General features: G+C 40.5%; 1 protein-coding gene across 3 annotated transcripts in view; it reads right to left on the bottom strand.

Annotated features, from left to right (window-relative positions):
- LOC122551716 (histamine N-methyltransferase-like) overlaps positions 1 to 13114 on the bottom strand; it is a 32544-nt gene extending 19430 nt beyond the window's left edge. The window contains exons 1-3 of one of the 3 annotated variants that reach the window (XM_043694071.1): positions 12893 to 13030; positions 7933 to 8042; positions 6418 to 6473 (exon numbers count right to left, since the gene is read on the bottom strand). In XM_043694071.1, the coding sequence (XP_043550006.1) occupies positions 6418 to 6473; positions 7933 to 8012 (136 nt within the window). In that variant the 5' untranslated portion in view covers positions 8013 to 8042; positions 12893 to 13030. Of the gene's footprint in view, positions 1 to 6417; positions 6474 to 7932; positions 8043 to 9534; positions 9557 to 12892 lie in introns of those variants that run through there. The other 2 variants (XM_043694072.1, XM_043694070.1) reach the window with 2 other exon arrangements.
- Between the last annotated feature and the right edge of the window lie 7096 nt (positions 13115 to 20210).

Genomic DNA, 20210 nt, shown 5'->3' with positions numbered 1-20210 from the left:
GCTGTTTTCCCTGGAGCATCGGAGGCTGAGGGGTGACCTTATAGAGGTTTACAAAATTATGAGGGGCATGGATAGGATAAATAGACAAAGTCTTTTCCCTGGGGTCGGGGAGTCCAGAACTAGAGGACATAGGTTTAGGGTGAGAGGGGAAAGATATAAAAGAGACCTAAGTGGCAACTTTTTCATGCAGAGGGTAGTATGTGTATGGAATGAGCTGCCGGAGGATGTGGTGGAGGCTGGTACAATTACAATATTTAAGAGGCATTTGGATGGGTATATGAATAGGAAGTGCTTGGAGGGATATGGACCAGGTGCTGGCAGGTGGGACTAGATTGGGTTGGGATATCTGGTCGGCATGGACGGGTTGGACTAAAGGGTCTGTTTCAATGCTGTACATCGCTATGACTCTATGACTCTATAACTCTATGACTCTGACTCTAAAAATATGAGAGGACACATAGTCTCTGGTCGAAGTGGTGAATTCTGTGGAAATGGAAAAAATCCAAAAGATTTGTTCTGCCATTGCCAAGCGAGGATATAATCAACTGAGTGGGTGTTAATGCTGGTCTTCAGTTTGTGATTCCTCCAAAAATTAGGAGAAGTGTCTTTGAGAGTCATTTAATGTCATGGCTTAGCAGACCAGAGATCAGCAAACTCAGTCGAAGCTGGCAATGATGTTACATCGGTTCTTGTAGAACCTATGATTCTGCACATAGCACATAGTGAAGTACAACTACAATGTGTGATTTATGGTCATGCTAAAAACTAAAAAAAGGAGATATCAATTCTATACTTTAGATTATCAGTTGCCTACTAAGTAGTGCTTAGACAATGTTTCCTTTAGTTATTTTGTTTCAGTGAAAATCTTGAAATGTGGAAATATGTCATTGAATATTTTCAATTATCATTGGAAATTCAAGATTTAAAGTAATTGGTCTCTATCTGCACAACTTTTAATTGTTTTGAGAATTGCATGAGAGGGTAGACAATAGTAATGCAGTTGATGTAATTTATTTAAATTTTCAAAAGGTAATTGATAAAATGCCCCATAGAAGACTGATTATTAAGGGCAGAGAATGTGGAGTTGGGGATACGTGGATTGCCTTAAAAGCAGAAAATGAAACAAGCAAGTAGAGGACAATTATTCAAAGTGGCAGAGTGTGGAAACTGCTGTTTCATAAGAACCAAAACACAGCTGACACCAAACTGAAGAAAATAATCAACACCAATAAGGAATGCACTAAGTAGCATGTGACAAATAATAAACATGCAGCATAGGCAAACAAAATTCAACACTGATAAATGTGAGTTAGCACATGATGGTAGTGAGATATTTTAGTCTATGGAAGTTTGACATCTTCATGAGGAAGAGGAACAAAAGGATTTTGCAGTAATAATACATAAATCATTAAAATTTGCACTACAGTTTATCAAGTCCATTAAAAAAAAAGAAAAACCAAACAGTAGACTTGTATTTTGAGGAATATAATTGAAAAGTAGGGAAATTATGCAAAGCTTATATCAAAATTTGTTTATGTCATGGATGAGGTACTTTGGGCAATTCTAATCACCAAATTATTATAACGGTCCCAACACCCAGGAGAAAGTGCAGAAAGGATTTATAAGGATGAAATGTGAAAATATATTCGTATACATTAAAAAAAGATGAGATTCCCTACAGTATGGAAATAGGCCCTTCAACCCAAGCCAACCCTCCAAAGAGTAATCCACTCAGACCCATTTCCCTCTGACTAATGTGCCTAACACTCTGGGCAATTGAACATAGCCAATTCACCTGACCCACATATCTTTGGACTGTGGGAGGAAACCCACACAGACACAGGGAGAACATGCTAACTCCACACAGACAGTCACCCAAGGCTGGAATCAAACCTGAGACTCTGGTGCTGTGAGGCAGCAGTGCTAACCACTGAGCCACCGTGCCACCCCATGGTGGGTATTGTTTTGTTTTTCTTTTGAAAACAGGATGAGGAATGAACTAAAGATGGTCTTTAAGAATATGAAAGATTTTGATATAACGGATGCAGAGAGAATGCCTCCCTTATAAATATAAATCATCAATATAAGGCAGTTCCTAAGAAATCCAATACGGAATTCAGAGTCAACATCTTTATCCAATGACTGGTAAGATTGTGGAACCAAATCCTTCTGCTTATTGAATAATTTGGTCCTTCACTAACTTGCAGTGATGTTCTTGAACATAGAAACTGCTGAGTAGATGTGAACTATCTCTTTCGTGCAGCCAGAAAGTTGGAGACTTACCCTGGACAAAGGGAGATGACTGTAGTTGTTAACAGTTGATCACTGGGGTATCCCCTAAAGGGAAGATTCAGAATTGTCCTAGGCCCAGTCTTCTTCAGTTATTTCATCAATGATGTTTCTCCACATCAAGTAGGGGAATGTTTTGCTGATGATTGGACAATGTTCATCACTATTCACTACTCCTCAGTCACGAAAGCAGTCTGTGTCCATTAGTAAGACCTGAACAACATCCAGGTTTGGACTGATAAATGGCAAATGATATTCACACCATATACCTTTGCAGATATTTCCTCACCAGTCTGGGCTGTTTCAGGCAAGAGGTTCTCAAAAGTCAGTGGGGGTACTGAATCTTTTAATGAGCCTTTGAGAGCATCCTTGTATTATCTTCTCTTCCCTCATTATAAATGCTTACGTGCTAGATTTGTACATGTGGTGAGCTTATTTTGGAAATCTTGTTTCAGGAATGCAAATGATATGGCCCATCTTTCGCAAACTTATTGATAGTAAATAGTGCTTTGATATTGGCCTAAGAGAGGATCCCAGCACTGGAGAAATCACCTTGCTGTTAGATGTGCCAGGTTTTGAGGAAACATCACTGCTGACATTTCTCTAAGGATTTATGGTTAAGGATTTATCTGCTGTGCACTGTGATGTCACTGAAACGTACAGAAAAAAATACTGTTCTGTAGACCACAAACTTCGTGGTAAGTATGAGGACTTTGTCATTCTCTCATATGTTTCCTTAAATGTGTCAATTGTAGATCAGGTACCAGGAAATCCTCAACAGCAGAAGAGAGTGTCATTCTACCATATTCCAGGCAGACACAAGATAAACAGATGTTTCTGTAGCTAGAGGTACAAACGCATAAATTTGCTTCACCAAGTAGGTAGCGTCATTGCGTGAACTAAAGGCTGGGCTCCATGTCACATTGATGAGTATTGGTATGGGGTGGTAGCTGATGTGACTTGATATGCTAATAATCTGCCATGGTCACATGGTGATACATGAGTTAGCTCCTCTAGCATAAGAATGAGATACAGGTCACATTGTACTGCAGCATTCAATTAACTTTTATTTTAGCATCTAATATCTACATATGTATATTATAGTCTCAAGCATTGGTGTGCCTCAGCTCAAGCTAAGCAATTCGAATGTATTGCAGTACCCCTATCACAGCATATCATGCTGCAAGAGGATAGAGCTCAGCAAGATGGAAACTGAGAGCTTTGTAACTATTAAGTCACACACCACAATATAGTTATAATATCATGAGCATGTCACTAAAAGGTATATCACATATCTGGTGCAAGGTGTAACAGACCAGGGGCAGGAACGTTGGTGACATTTTAGCAGCTATGGCTAATTAATAAGCTGCCACCAGAATGGACTTTCAATTGAAGAGAATGGCCAGCCTCCCAGACATACCAGGACAACCAGAGGGTCATCGGTTGCACTGGCCAAGGTGGCCTTTGCTAAAGCTGCAGAAATAAAAGGAACCTTCAAACCGAGGTAAACATTTTTTATGTATGGCTTTGGGGCCAGGACAATAGTTAGGTCTCAGCAATCAGAGATGCAGTATTCAGCAGCAGCAAAATAGTCTACTGGGGTAGTTATTGCTGCTTTAAGTTTCTCTGTGCCCTGGAGTGGACATAAAGGACCAGGCTGTCTATTAAGCAGACTGGAAAGTTGCCAGAGTTAATTTGGTAGGCTCCACATGTGAGGAAGTACTGGCATCATCAAAAATGGACACTTATTTGGTGTAATTGGCCTCCTGGCAGACATCCACAGGAAGGGGTTTACTGCCACTGAAAACACCTCATATTGCTGGAAAAACATGGAGCTCCCTCATGACGCTTTGCGTCACCAGTCCACGAAGCCTCCCGTCTCCTGATTTTCCACCAAGGACTCATAAAATCCAGCTCAGAATTCCTGAGGTGATTGCTTGACCTAGAAGCCTAATGTTGATGGGTGGTCAATGAGAAAGTGAAGGTTAAACTTAACCCAGCTGCTGTTATTCTGCTGCTGTAACTTCACAGGAACTACCTTCCAGATCGGCCTCAGCAGTCAGCCTTGTAGCCACTAAACACCTTCAGATGACAAACATGAGCATCTTCATCTCAAAAGATAAACAAGAGATCTCTACTGGAGGAGCTTTGGACCCGCTATCTCAGGAAGGATGTACTGGTCCTGGAGTGTATTCAGAGGAGATTCACAAAAATAGTCCCAGGAATGAACTGCTTAACATATGAGGAATGTTTGAGGGCTCTGGGTCTATACTCAATGGAGTTCAGGAGGCTGAGGGGGATCTAATTGAAACTTACAGAATACTGAATGGTCTGGACAGAGTGGATGTTCTCATTGTTTGGAGAGACTAGGACCCAAGGGCACAGCCTTAGAGTAAAGGAAAGACCCTTTTGAACAGAGATAAGGAGAAAGGTTTTTGGCCAGAAAGTGGTGAACCTGTGGAATTCACTGCCACAGAAGGCTGTGGAGGTCAGGTCATTGAGTATATATAAGGCGGAGATCAAAAGGTTCTTGATTGTTAAGGTGATCAAGGTTTACAGGGAGAAAGTGGCAGAATGGGGTTGAGAAACTTATCAGCCATAACTGAATGGTGGAGCAGACCCGATGAACTGAATGGCCTAATTTCTGCTCCTATGCCTTATGGTCTCATGAGGATTGTGTATCTTATGCTGCACATAAGTTCCAAGACAGTGCAGTTTCAGAGCTGAAGGTTTATTACCTCCTTCAACTGCAGCTCTTCCATCACCCTTGAGTTATATTTCATACACACCTCTGCAACAGATGGGACTTGAACCCAGGCCTGCTGTTCCAGAAGTAAGGACTTTACCACAAGACAAAAGTGAGGACTGCAGATTCTGGAGATTAGAGTCAAAAGTGTGGTGCTGGAAAAGCACAGCAGGTCAGGCAGCATCCGAGGAACAGGAGAATCGACATTTCGGGCAAATTCATTCTGGGCTAGTGAAGGGCTTTTGCCTGCTCCTCGGATGCTGCCTGACCTGCTGTGCTTTTCCAGCATCACACTCTCGACTCTTTACCACAAAAGCCCTTCCATCTCATTTAAAGGGCCTGTGAGAGATAAAAGACTATTATTGATATAGGAAATGTATGTACATTTTATATGGTGGATATTGTGACACTTTGTTTAGTGGTTACATCTATTCAGTAGGAGTGAATGATATGTGGCAACTGAAACAGGACACAACCAACTGGAGACCCCTAAATCTATCCCACTATGAATGAGAATTTCGGATGAACCTTTGCCCATAGAATCAGGTTTTGTACCAAATTGTGCAGAAAGAGGTTTTGTAGAAGTATGAAGCTGATAGGACTATTTCATTTATTGTGTATTTACAGCAATTTCTGTTTAGAATTCAAAATTGAGTTCACCTTGCTTGTCACCTCTGTGCAATCTTTATTCAGCATGTTGTGGGTAATGTTTACTATTTTATATTAAGTCACAGTTTTATTTACAAGCTTTTGATGATCATGGAAGTTGTAATTAGCATGACCAAAATTAGACATCAGCTTGAAATTACTGGGGAGCAATACTTTTTTTTCCAATATGGCAACAATATGATACAAGAGAAATCCAAGTGTGTAATATTTTCTTATTAACTGCATAATATAGAACATCCATTAGTACTCCACACTTAAACCATTTTCTTAAGTTTCAGTGGTAAATTTGTATTTGATTAAATATCCTGTAGGAATATAAAATGTATGTATCATGAATACAATGCTTCACGGCACGGTGGCACAGTGGCACAGTGGTTAGCACTGCTGCCTCACAGCGCCTGAGACCCGGGTTCAATTCCCGCCTCAGGCGACTGACTGTGTGGAGTTTGCACATTCTCCCTGTGTCTGCGTGGGTTTCCTCCGGGTGCTCCAGTTTCTTCCCACAGTCCAAAGATGTGCAGGTCAGGTGAATTGGCCATGCTAAAATGCCCATAGTGTTAGGTAAGGGGTAAATGTAGGGGTATGGGTGGGTTGCGCTTTGGCGGGTCGGTGTGGACATGTTGGGCCGAAGGGCCTGTTTCCACACTGTAATGTCATCTATGTAATCTAATCTAATCATGAGAAGCAGAATAATGGCAAATTGTAAGACATACCTGAACCACTTCCCACTCCCAGGACATTAAGACTGGAGCCTCCTTTTTTCCCAATGCTGTAAGAGAAGAAAGGTTTTAATATGAAATGTCATGAAGCAACTCAAAGGCATTTGTAACATCACTAATTTAGAACTATCTAAAACTTTACATGCAGAAGTTTGGAATTTAATTTCATTTTATTTGCAAAATACATTTCATTTTAATTTTATCTGCAAATCAGCCATTATGAAAAAAAGAATGACTTCAATAAAGAATATAAAGGCCTAGATTTGCAGTAGTAATGAAGGTAAACCTCCTTGCAGTTAAATGCAGAATCATGAGTTTCAATGCTTGACCAAAGGCTGGCTGCTGAGTCACCTCTAGAATTGATTAGAAATGATTGAGCAAGATCTTTCAGAAGACAATGTTTGCTACCCTATCATCTGAGGTAACAGTTGGTAATCCATAAACCCTCTCTATTCCACCCCCGCACCCCCCACTCCCCCAATTAAATCATATGAACCCTGGAACTATTTACTGCTCTGAGGAGTGTTGATTGGCTGGAGACAGAACAGCCACCCTCAGGTGGGTAGAGGTGCCACCTCAGCATAGTGGCAGCAGGAACCAGAGTTGGGACTAATTATAAAAAATCCACTGACTGTACGTCCTGGAGCCTATAGAAAACTAAGGTAGAAGGATTCTCATTGCTGGGAAGGAGGTAGAGCCCAGGTGGAGGACCAAGTGTAGACTGTTGCTTCAGGAGTTGGATAAACTCATGAGCCAAGGAGCAGGATGACATGCCAACTGGCATGTGCAGTGCAGCAGAAGCAGGCTAAGTGGAGGATGCATGCGTAGTTATCTGTAAACTCGAAGTTCTAGTCAGTGCTGTTCAATAAATTTGAATGAACTTTTCAAGTGAACTAAATCTATGCTATGTAATCTGTTAGTTTACCAAAAAACACAAGGAAACACAATGGGAAAGGGAAGGGCCAGGATGGGAGGGAGTTCACTGGGGCAGGCAGACCGTGGGAATGAGAGGGGTGCCCGATGTGAAGAGGGAACCCTTGGGAGTGATGGTCCCTTCATTCCATCCATAGATAGTCAACTTAATAATGTACAAATAATCAATATCCTGAACCCTTCACTGTCTTCCAGACATAATCTGTCATTCAGGTGGGTGTAGACCAAGTCATTAGACTCAATGGTTTGGAGAATGGATCCTGACAGAAAAGGGGACTGCACGTGCTGTGTAATCTAAATTAAACAATGGACAGATGTTGTGACCATATGTGGTAACTGGCAATGTTCATGTGATAACCAAGTTACCCTTTGTGTTTAAAGAAACTGCTTTCCAAGAGTCAATCAGTCCGATCAGAAAGATGTATTAATAACTCCAAGATCCCACAGCTCCCTTTTTTCTCTCTAGGCATTGTGCAAGCTCTGCCTAATCTGACCAGTCAAAAAGCACACAGTGTCTTTAATGTAAATCAAGTGATCCATGAGAGGAAAATTGAGTCCTGCAGCAGCGCGTCTTACCTTGGTGCAGCTAAGTGTCTGGCAGAGCAGACTGGAGGCTTGGAGCAGAGTGGGACTGCTTTTGAACTGGAGCCTGGCATGGGTGGTCAGACCACATACTCACTGAGCTGCTGCAATGTAATATCGATTTGAAATTCTTTACTGGACTGTAATATCAATCCTTTAACCATGGTATAACTATCTTACTTCTAATTTATTTCTAGACACTAAGTAATGCTACTATTTTCCTTTTATTGCTCTTTTGTATCCAAAATTTGTACTTATGTACGTGTACTTAAGATAGTGCTGTTAGAGGCAGCCATTGTAAAAACTTTTCACTGTATTGGAGTACACGTGACAATAAAGGATATTCCATTCAATTCTAATTGTGCTGGGGAAACAATAGGAGGTTTATTGCATTGTTGCAAGTATTTATAGATGACATGGATCTCATCCACTGAGCAAAAGCGATTGTTAGGAGCACACTAGACTCAGATCTGTCACCTACTAACTTGTAATTTACTCTGCCCAAGACCATGCAACATTATCACAGTGAGTGGTGCTTACTGCAGTCAATCATGTGTTAATCACTTCAGAAACTTTCAGACCTATACACATGACTGGATACAATAAATACTACTTATTTTTCTTTTGAAACATAAAAGAAAATCTGTCTGTGTGCCTTTTACAATCACAAGACTTAAACAGTTAAACACTCACTGAATTGGTGTTATGTTAAACAATAACACATTGCCGTCAATCGAGAGGTGGATGGAGAGTGGAACTATTCTAGTCTCTTCTCCTGGGTACAACAATAAAGTAATTCTTGAGTGAACATCCCTCCTTTTGTCTTTGCTCTTGTGCTGCCAGTTTCTAGTCTTTATCTTGTTCCTCTTCCTTCAGCCACAACATCAGAGCAGTCATCAAATTCAATGATGTTTTGGTAATATTTTTCCAGGTGGTCCTGATCAAAATCCCAGTATTGACACAGCCAAATATCTTTACTTTCAGCAATACTAGGCAACACAAAACTATTTAAGCAGCATCCTGATGGTGTTAGTTGGTGTACAATTAATGCTCTATATACTAAAGCTTTTAGAAGTTGTACTTTGAGGTCAAATTCTGCTTGATAGAGAAAACCTCTGAATGCTCTGCTAGGTTTAAGTGCATTATATAAATTTGAGTAGTAGTTGTTATATGAATGCTGCAGTCTGTAGGTACTGTGTTTTGACAAGATGCTAAAACCAAGGAATGACTTGCCCTCTCACAAAATGCAATTGTCTAAATAAAAGCAACAGTTTATACTGTGTTTTGGACAATATTGAGCTCTCAAACATTATCAAAATCAAGGTTGAGTATAAATTGGTCAGCATTGCGGACCTATAGCTCTGCTCAGCAAAGATTAAGAGAACCATTGGGATTGCAAACAGTCAGCACATTTAAGCAATGATCCCAATAAACCCACAATTGAAGAAAGAGTGAGGGTTTGTTACTAGCTCAATGGGCACCATTGCAGATCAATTGTAGGGAAGTTAAGGAAGTAGTCTCCTTAATTTACCACAGTAGGAACAGGAATTAGATCTTTGATGTTGACATTATTCTGTACTATGCCAGCCAATTTACCAAACTGACTCCCATTAGATGTCACTTTTTTGGTCATCCCAGGCAATAACTTAGATGGCTATCAATAAAAGACAACTTGAGTAGTTCTGTACTACCAAATAAAAAACAATATTAGAAAAAGAAACATCACGCTATATAGCCTACAAAAGCAGGACATTCTTGCACCCAGTTCCACACACAATGTTGTGTTCTGTGCAAAAGTCAAAAACCTTGAGTGTTTCTCATGCCACTTACTCTACTGTTTTTAGGGCATGTCAAAGTAGGATGTTCAAGGATCAAACTTTGAAAGCCAGCAGGTTCTGACCAACTGCATCATAATAGCTGCAAAAATCCACTGTCAACTCAACAGTGATCCTAATCATGAGTTCAATGACATGCAAACAAATAGTTACACAAGAAATGTAACTCAAGTTGTACACAACGTTCTGTCAGTTTGGTTAAGAGGAGAAAAAGCCGATAAATGTCAAAGAATGAAATACCAAAGTTGAAGACAGAAAGTGGTACATGTCAGAGAGTCATAGGAACTTAAAGATTTTATATTTACTTTTATTTTAAAATTATGTAATTACAGACTTTCAATTAATTGATTTAAACCTTACAAAAGGTTAAAACAAAATGATAGCTGGATATCAATTGTCTGATGAGACAATCAATTTCTCACATTTTCCTCAACAGGCATTTTTCCACATTAGTATTTCTGTGTTAATTGTAATAAGGTTTGCTCATTGGAATATGAATTCCCTGACTGGGGCAGTTAGTCTGGTCCAATCTGGAAGCTTTGGCCAGCATAGAATAAGAGTGAGTGTCAAGGATACTGAGACTCTGGTACCTGACTCTGAATGAGGCAATATTAAAGTCAAGGACTTTTCATGTGTAAATAACGGGTGATTTGTTGACAGGACATTGGCCTCTGTGATGCTTTTTCACTTTCTGCTCCTGTTTTCTTCAGACTTTTACTGAGGAAAAGCACTGAAGCTTGAGCAACAAATAATTTGGTCTTTACAGGCGTTGATTGCATGAGATCTATGAAAAAATAATAACAGAACAATTATGCCTTAAATGGTAGCAATTTAGATGAGTGTAGGGGGATGGGGGCATTATACTTGAGCCAATACACTTAAGAGATGTTAAATTTACAGAAGACTTGAATAGGCCATGGTTTTAGTATCACATTAAATTTTCTTCATTTCAAATCAAAAAAGACCAAATACTTCAAAACATACGCTAAAGCTTTCAAGCACCTTTGTGTTGGTTGGGAATGTGTCTTTTTCAAACATTTTCTGTCTCTCTCTCAGCCATGTTTCTGTATTAGCCATGATATCTCAGTCTCAAGCTCCTATCAATGCCCTGCCTTACCTGCCGGGCTTCTCGCATTGAAATAAATGCAGTTTAATTCATCAGTCTTACTTTGGTTTCTATCATGCTCTTGTTTGGCTTGTCTATCTAATTTGCTCCCTTTAACCACTGTACCAGCATCAGCCTTCTCTCTGTTGTCACCACTGCTTTGGAAAGTCCTCTCCTCCTCCTAGTTTAAAGCCTCCCAAGTAGCACAAGCAAATTTCCCCACCAGGATATTGTCCCTCTCGAGTTCAGATGCAACCCTGTCTAATTTCCTATATTCTCTCTGTAGAAACTCAACTGTGTGGAATTTGCACGTTCTCCCCGTGTCTGCGTGGGTTTCCTCTGGGTGCTCCGGTTTCCTCCCACAGTCACAAAGATGTGCAGGTCAGGTGAATTGGCCATGCTAAATTGCCCATAGTGTTAGGTAAGGAGTAAATGTAGGGGTATTGGTGGGTTGCGGGTCGGTGTGGACTTGTTGGGCCTTAGGGCCTGTTTCCACACTGTAATGTAATGTAATGTAATCTAATCTCTTCCTCCACTTTTGTCGTTTTCCCCAATGTGTACACCAAACTCTGCTCACTCTCCCCTTCAAGAATTTGCTGCAGCCATTCAGAGACATCCTTTAGCTGGCACCAGCCCCCAATTCCGACCCTCCCCCTCCGTGTCCACCTCTGGGGCAGACAGACTGGACACCAACAGTAAGACTGCTGCTGTCTTTGGGTGATGAGTCTCTAAATACCACACACACACACACACACGTTTTTACTGCAACATTTTGTCAAGTTCCACCTTTGTCCTGTACAGGACAATGTTGGAGAGATTATCTGGGGAAGCAGAGTTTCGGGTAAAACCCTGTGTAGAAATCCAGGGAAAGTGTGGGAGAGACTGAGAGAGAGTGAGTGGGCCGTCAGTCATTTGGAGACATTGCATGGGCTCCCATCGATGTCCAGGACTGTTCTCAGCAGCATTTCAGTAAACCAAGTTCGTTTTTAATCATTGTAAACAAAAGGCGCGATCAGTGTTGAAACACCTCTTTGATGTAATGTTCCTATTGGGACTTTGAGATCTTCAGATAACTGATATTCGGATAATTGAGGTGATGTCATGCTCACAGCCACAGAAATGACTATTTTAATGGAGTTTGGAATTTTCATTTTGCTCAATGAATTAAAAATAATCATAATTTGATGCAGTGTACATGTGTAATTGTATTAATTAAATACAAGGCAGACATTTTGTTGATGTAAAATTTATACTAATGTTCTCCTCAATTGTTCTTCTTTCACAAGTTTTAACAGGAGTGAAGTATTAGGTATGCATAAAATATTAGCTAATAGCACACTGATGCAATCGTTTAACTTAGTAGGGATTTCTCATGCAACATATATGTTAAAAGATCTAAATATTAATGATCTTAGAAAGGGTGAAGTGAACCTAATAATTGAATACTTCCCTCTTCACTACCTGCAGCTGCAACCCTTGAAGGTCCACATTCTTACTGACAATGATAATGCCAAGGTTTCTTTTTCTGCTACCTGATTTAGGGAGAAGCAACCTTGTAGCGTGGAACCATCAGATGTTTTTGGCTCAGTACAACAGCTTTTTTTCCCAGAATTTGGTGTGGACTGCATTTTGGAGAAGAAATGCATGAGCTCTTCATGTTGAGTTTTTTATCTTGATTTGATTTCTTATTGTCACATGTACCAAGATATTGTGAAAAATTATTGTTTTACATGCTATCCAGACAAATCATACCTCACATGTACACAACATAATACATCAGAATACAGAATATAGTGTTACAGCTACAGACAAGGTGCAGAAGAAATGTCTGTAAAAAAGGCATTGTAACCTGAATTTATAATTTGATATACGAAATCTATGAACTCAAACAAGAATGTTACTATTACAACCAATGCGTAAATTAAAGAAAAATAAATGTACATATCAGTTTTGAATAATAGCTCAATTTTTTTTTGATTGTTCAGTTTTTAAGAGAAAGTTAAACATGGTTTACCTGGCTATTACATCTGGAAGGTTCTCGTCAATGAACTTTTGCATGCACTCATGTTCAGTGGAGCGTTCCAAGAAGAGTTTAAATGACTTATAATATTGATTAAAGTCTAAGCTGAGGGGTTTCATAGATGACTCCATCTTTGAATTTGATAGTTACAGAAAGTTGACTGTGGATTGGCGATCTGTGCAGAAACAGGAGATGGACATTGCCTGGATTTGACTGGACTTTAACCAAACAACATTTAAATATTTCAAATATTAACTCCCAAATATGCTCTGGTCGATTAACTTCCTCAATCTTGGCCTCCTGCCTTTGCCTTCATGAAAACAAATTGTACACTCTTTCCACTAAATTCACTGAACTCTTGTACACCATAAATTTCCCTGAATGTCAACTCTCCAAACTATATTCAAGCCATCCCTTTGAACATAACTTTTAACTGCTTTGATACTCCTGCATATCAGTCACAGCTAAGGCCACGTCTGGCAATTCTTTTGTCCACCATATTCCTATTCCATATCCTAACTCTACTACCTTCTGTTTCAACCATGAGCAAGAAATATCTCCCAATTTCCCACCATTTCTACAACATAACTCAAAATTTCCTATCTTCTAATTTCAATTCTGCGGAAGAGTCACACTGGATTTAAAATATTTTCTCTGGTTATCTTTCCTCTGAGTTTTTCTAGCATTCTTTTTGTTTGTTTCAGATTTCTGGCATTTACAGTTTTTTTTTTACCCTTTTTGAGGATTTGCCATTCTGCTTGAAGAAATTTTCCTGAATCAATTTCAGTTGTCCTCTTATTTCATTGACAAAACCCAATAAATTAATTTTGGAATTTCTTGTAGCAAATAGGGAAAATTAGAATCCTTTATTGTTATTCTTCAGATATTCATGACAATATGCTTTATTCATGCTTTGAAGAATCTGATGGTACCCTTTTCATTGTTTATTCATGAGGTATGGGCATTTCTATCTAGGCCAGAATGTATGCCTATCCTGAGGTGGCCTTGAGAAGGTGGTGAAGAGGTGGTTCTTGAACTGCTGCAGTCCATTTTATGTAGGTATACCCAAAATGTTATTAGCTATTGAAATCCAGCATTTTGACCCAGAGAAACTGAATGAATATTGATATATTTCCAATTCTAGATGGTGAGTGTCTTGAAGGGGTACTGGCAAGTGGTAGTGTTCCCATGTATCTGATGCCCTTGTCCTTTTAGGTGGTAATGGTCATGGGTTTGCTGCCGAAAAAGCATTAGTGCATTTTTGGAGTGCATTTATAAATAGTACATCCTGCTGCTACTAAGCCTAAGTCATAGAGGAAATGACTGTTTGTAGATTTGGCGTCAAAGCTCAATGGACATTGTAAAGGCTACAGCATACTGGTACATAGAACATTACAATGCAGTACAGCCTCTTTGGCTCTTGATGCTGTGCCAACCTGCAAAAACAATCTAAAACCCTTCTAACCTACACTATTCTATTATCATCCATATGTTTATCCAATGACCATTGAAATGCCCTCAAAGTTGGTGAGTCTACTACTGTTGCAGGCAGGGCATTCCACACCCTTACTGATCTCTGAGTAAAGACCTCCTCTCCCTACCAGGCAACATTCTGGTAAATCTCCTCTACACCCTTTCCAAAGCTTCCACATCCTTCCTATAATGCAGCGACCAGAGAATATGCAATACTCCCAAGTGCGGCCGAACCAGAGTTTTGTACAGTTGCAACATGACCTCATGGCTTCAAATGCAATCTCTCTAACAATAAAAGCTAACACACCATCAGCCTTCTTAACAACCCTATCAACCTGGGTGGCAACTTTCAGGGATCTATGTACTTGGACACCAAGATCTCTCTACTCGTCCACACTACTAAGAATCTTACCATGAGCTCAGTACTCTGTATTCCTGTTAGTCCTCCAAAAGTGAAACACCTCACATTTTTCTGCATTAAACTAAATTTGCCACCTCTTAGCCTAGCTCTGCAGCTTGTCTATGTTTCTGTGTAACCTACGACATCCTTTGGCACTTTCTACAACTCCACCAACCTGAGTGTCATCCGCAAATTTACTAACCCATCCTTCTATGCCCTCTTCCAGGTCCTTTATAAAATTGACAATCGGCACTGGCCCCAAAACAGATCCTTACAGTACGCCACTAACAACTAAACTCCAGGATGAACACTTCCCATCAACCACCACCCTCTGTCTTCTTTCAGCTCGCCAATTTCTGATCCAAACTGCTAAATCACCCTCAATCCCATGCCTCTGTATTTTCTGTAATAGCCTACCATGGGGAACCTTATCAAATGCTTTACTGAAATCCATATACACCACTGCTTTACCGTCATCCACCTGTTAACTGATATGGTTAATTGATATGTTAATTGGTAATTGATATCAGATGAGGTTTCTCAATTTGTTATGGCTTCAGATAGGGGACCCAAACAGCTAAGTGTTTATTGATGATGAGTGGTTGACTTCAGTTGTTTGATATCCAAACTTCTGTTGATATCCTGGAAAACTTTAAAAATAAAGTTATGACCTTTATCAGATTCTCCTTCAAATGGTAGATCTCAGCAAATGAAAAAAAACAGAGATATTTTATCATGAGCTACCTGAATTTCAATTATACTCAAAGAGAGGGTGGCACAGTAGTTAGCACTGCTGCCTCACAGCACCAGTATCCCAGGTTCAATTCTAGCCTTTGGCAACTGTCTGTGTGGTGTTGGCACATTCTGCGTGGGTTTTCTCTGGGTGTTCCGGTTTCCTTCCACAATCCAAAGATGTGCAGGTCAGGTGAATTGGCCATGCTAAATTTCCCGCAGTGTTAGGGAATTGGGTCTGGGTGGCTTACTCTTCAGAGGGTCGGTGTGGACTGGTTGGGCCGAAGGCCTGTTTCCACACTGTAGGTAATCTAATTGAATAACATTTGGTGTGGGGTTATCACATTTATAATTGTAAAGACATACTGATGTCCTTGTTTATTTTCACCAATGGTCCTAAACTGTTCAAAAACTGTTGCAGCTATTAGAGATGTTGGTTTGATTTCATATTGATGATTTCTGAAAAGTTAACAGATAATAGGATTGTGTAATTTAATTATATGTGTATAATGTATGATAGATATCAGTCTTCAGCCAATTCAATTCACTCCAGATGATATCAAGGAGCAGTTAGATGGACTGGATTGTGCAAAGGCTATGGGCCCTGACAACCTTCCGGTAATTGATATGAGCCAGACATCAGGTGAGGTTCCTCAATTTGTTATAGTTTCAGGTAATCTACCACAAATTGTTAAATTCCCAGATTGGGAGGGATGAACTTGCTCCCATTCTTTAGTCGGGGCTTCAATGCAAATTCAGAGTCTTGGACATGGTCACCAAGCTGCTTAAAGCATTCAGGATCTTCTCCTTGTAAGGGATCAGAAGCTGAATGTCAGGCAGCCTGCCACCTGACTTGACACTTGCTACACTATTATGGACTGTCGTCCTGTTGAAATGAGATAGACAGATAGGTATTAAGGAAAATCAAAGCAGGTGGCACAGCTATTATTTTTGGTGCAGGTAAATTTCTACAGTGCACCTTGTAGATAGTGCTTCTGCTGAATGTCAGTGGTGGAGGGAACGAATGCTTGTGGATGTTGTGCCAGTCAAGTTAGCTTCTTTGTCCTAGATGGTGTTAAGTTTCTTGAATGTTGTTGGAATTGCACCCATCCAGGTAACTGGGGAGTACCGTCACATTCCTTACTTGTGCCTTGTGAATGGTAGACAGGCTTTGTGAAGTCAGAAGGGGAGTTATTTATCACAGCATTCCTAGCTTCTGACCTGATCTTGTAGTCACTGGTGTTTATGTGGCAAGTCCAGTTGAGTTTCTGGTCAATGGTAAGCCTCAAGACCATTCATAGTGGGGATTCAGTGATGGGAACAACATTGAATGTCAAGCGGCAGTGGTTAGAGATGGTCATTGCCTGGCATTTGTATGGTATGAATGTTACTTGCCACTTGTCAACCCAAACCTGGATATCGTCCAGATCTTGTTGTATTTAAACATGGACTACTCATGGGAGTGCTGAACATCGTACAATCATCGGCGAACATCCTCACTTCTGACTTTATGATGAAGGGAAGGTCATTGGTGATGCAGCTGAAGATGGTTTACTACCTTCCAACATTGCTGTACCTTCCCTCAGGCTGCATTGACCCAGATAGTAACCTCGGATCAGACTGACATGGCCTGGTGCTGTGGTCTCCACAGCCAGTCCTGAGGAAAGAGGATATTCTTCCTCCACAACACCTCATCCAACAAGACCTCATCCCAGTGCACAAAGTGGGGCACCATTTTTCTCTTCTCTGCCATGTCTGGAGTATAAGTTAGGAACCATGCATGGCAGCCCCAGATTTACAGTGCTTGTCTGTGTGCAAAATGACCTTTCGGAGATGGCACAGATACTGGTCTATTCCAACAGTGTGGAGCTATTGCTTATTTGCTGCGTGCTAAAACAGGACTAGAATCAAATGACAGGGTACATAAGGGTGGGGTAGATTGTTAACAAGGCAGGTTTGGTAAGATGCAGTAAGTAAACACACTGAGCCTTGGATAGATAAACATGCCATGAAACAGAATGAAACTAACACAAAGCCAATAAAATATGTAATTCAGCCCTCACACACAGATAGTGCCCCAGATGAGTGTACAGTCAGCTAGCAGCATGATTTGTTATTGGATGCATCCTCCAATCAGGGAAGTGAGAAAACTACATGAGGTTAACACGCTCTCTAGCTCAACAAGTCCTCATGCTGGTAAATCACAAGCCTCCCCACCTTAAAAGAGCTACAGACCAATGTTTAGCCCTTAAAGTTTAAAAAGAAGAAACAAAAACCAAAAGCCTTATATTGTTTTCTGTCATGTTGCTTTTGGACATGCTATAATTCACATATCAACTCACAATGATCGCTAAATAGTCACACTACTGTTTTAATAGCCCATATTTGAATAATGTGAAAGTGAGTACGGCAGATGCTGGAGTCAAGATTAGAATGGTGCTGGAAAAGCACAGCAGGTCAGGCACCATCCGAGGAGCAGGAAAATCAATGTTTTGGGAAAAAGCCCTTAATCAGGAATGAGGCTGGGAGCCTTGGGAGTGGAGAGATAAATGGGCAGGGGGTGAGGCTTGGAGAAAGGTAGCTGAGATTGCAATGGGTGGATGGAGGCGAGGGTAAAAGTGATAGGTCGGAGGAGAGGATCGAGCGAATAGGTGGGATGGAAGATTGACAGGTGGGGCAGGTCATGAGGACGGTGCTGAGTTGGAAAGTTACCCAGGCCATTGTTCTGAACTTTTTATTTCTGTACTTTCTCATGTACATGTGACAATAAAGCTAATTCAGTTCAATTCAGTTCAATTCATTATTATGATGATCAAGTTGGAGTTGCAGTTTTAAAGATGAAGTTTCCATTCAGATGAATTTGAAATGTGAGTGCTCAAGGTTTGGAAACTAATTATGATGTTCTGGCTTCTGGACCACACCAAAGTAATCATGTTTAGTGAGTCAGGTGATCAGGGTTTTTAAATAAAGTATCATGGCATCATGTGTAGGTTTGCACATTGCAATAGCTATGATAGGCACGACATCCTGCACACAAAATTGTTGCCATCTAATTCCTACCAAAAACAAAACTTCAGAAGCACAATCAAGTCACTTTATATGACAAAAGATCTAGCAAGGAGCATTTTATTTTAAAATGTCTTTATGGTGTTACCTATTCTTTACATAGGCATGCCGAGGGAATAAAATCATTATATGGTTTCCATTACTCTTCTTTTTAGAGTTAAATACTGTTACAAATACAAAGGTTACAGGATTGTTATGTTTTTGGACTTGCTCTTTAAATAATAGTAAAATGGAGGATTTGAAGGGGTCAATTCCAAATTCTGCCCAACAACAGATTTGGGAAACTTGCTTGTTTAAGGTTGAACTTGGAGGGGACAAGTTCTCTTACTGGATAGAAGGTGCAAGATATTCAGACTCATAATTGATGACCAGAGTAGCTCTGCTGAAGGTAGATCAACATTTAGTCGCAAGGTCTGACAAATATTATTAGGAATGTCAGATTTTGTAAATGGTTGTACTTTATACTCTCAATGTAATTTCAAGATAGAATAATATTAGGTTTCTAGGTGATAGTTAATTAGCATTTCTATCTAAATACAGGGCCCATATACCTCATGCTGCCACGGACATGGGCTTTGAGACAGAAGAAAAAAATCTTCAGATGATGTCATAATAGTATCACATTTTTCTAAGATGTGAACCTAAGAGAAATACAGCATCAGAGGTGAGGAGGTTTAGATTAGATTCCCTACAGTGTGGAAACAGGCCCTTCAGCCCAACAAGCCCACACCGACCCTCCAAAGAGTAACCGCCCATTTCCCACTAACACTATGGACAGTTTAGCATGGCCAATTCACCTGACCTGCACATCTTTGGACTGTGGGAGGAAACAGGAGCACCCAGAGGAAACTCACACAGACACAGGGAGGATGTGCAAACTCCACACAGTCACCTGAGGCTGGAATCGAACATGGGACCATAGTGCTGTGAGGCAGCAGTGCTAACCACTGCACCACCGTGCCACTCCCTGCTAAAGGATTTGAAAATTGACAAAATCTCCAGGTCTGGATGGATTGTGATTGACCAAAATTGATGGTGCAGTGGACAGTGAAGAAGGTTACCTCAGAATACAATGGGACCCCAAGACCTTACCATTAAGTGTATGAGTCCTGCCCTGATTTGCCTTTCCGGAACGCAGCACACCAAGTTTATCTAAATCAAATTCCATCTGTTACTCCTTGGCCTTTGACCAGATGGGCCAATGGACTGAGGAGTAACAGATGGAATTTAATCTGGACAAATGTGAGGTGCTACATTTTGGAAAGGCAAATCAGGGCAGGATCCATACACTTAATGGTAAAGTCCTGGGGTGAGTTGCTAAAAGTGAAGTCCCAGGTAGAAAGGATAGTGAAGGAGCTGTTTAATATGCTTGCCTTTATTAGTCAGAGCATTGAGTATAAGAAGAGAAAGTGAGGTCTGCAGATGCTGGAGATCAGAGCTGAAAATGTGTTGCTGGAACAGCGCAGCAGGTCAGGCAGCATCCAGGGAACAGGAGAATCGACGTTTCGGGCATAAGCCCTTCTTCAGGAATGAGGAAAGTTTGTCCAGCAGGCTAAGATAAAAGGTAGGGAGGAGGGACTTGGGGAGGGGGGTTGGAAATGCGATAGGTGGAAAGAGGTCAAGGTGAGGGTGATAGGTCAG

Source organism: Chiloscyllium plagiosum, chromosome 7 (assembly GCF_004010195.1).
Source record: "Chiloscyllium plagiosum isolate BGI_BamShark_2017 chromosome 7, ASM401019v2, whole genome shotgun sequence".
NCBI lineage: Eukaryota > Metazoa > Chordata > Chondrichthyes > Orectolobiformes > Hemiscylliidae > Chiloscyllium > Chiloscyllium plagiosum.
This window is presented reverse-complemented; position numbering and strand designations above follow the sequence as displayed.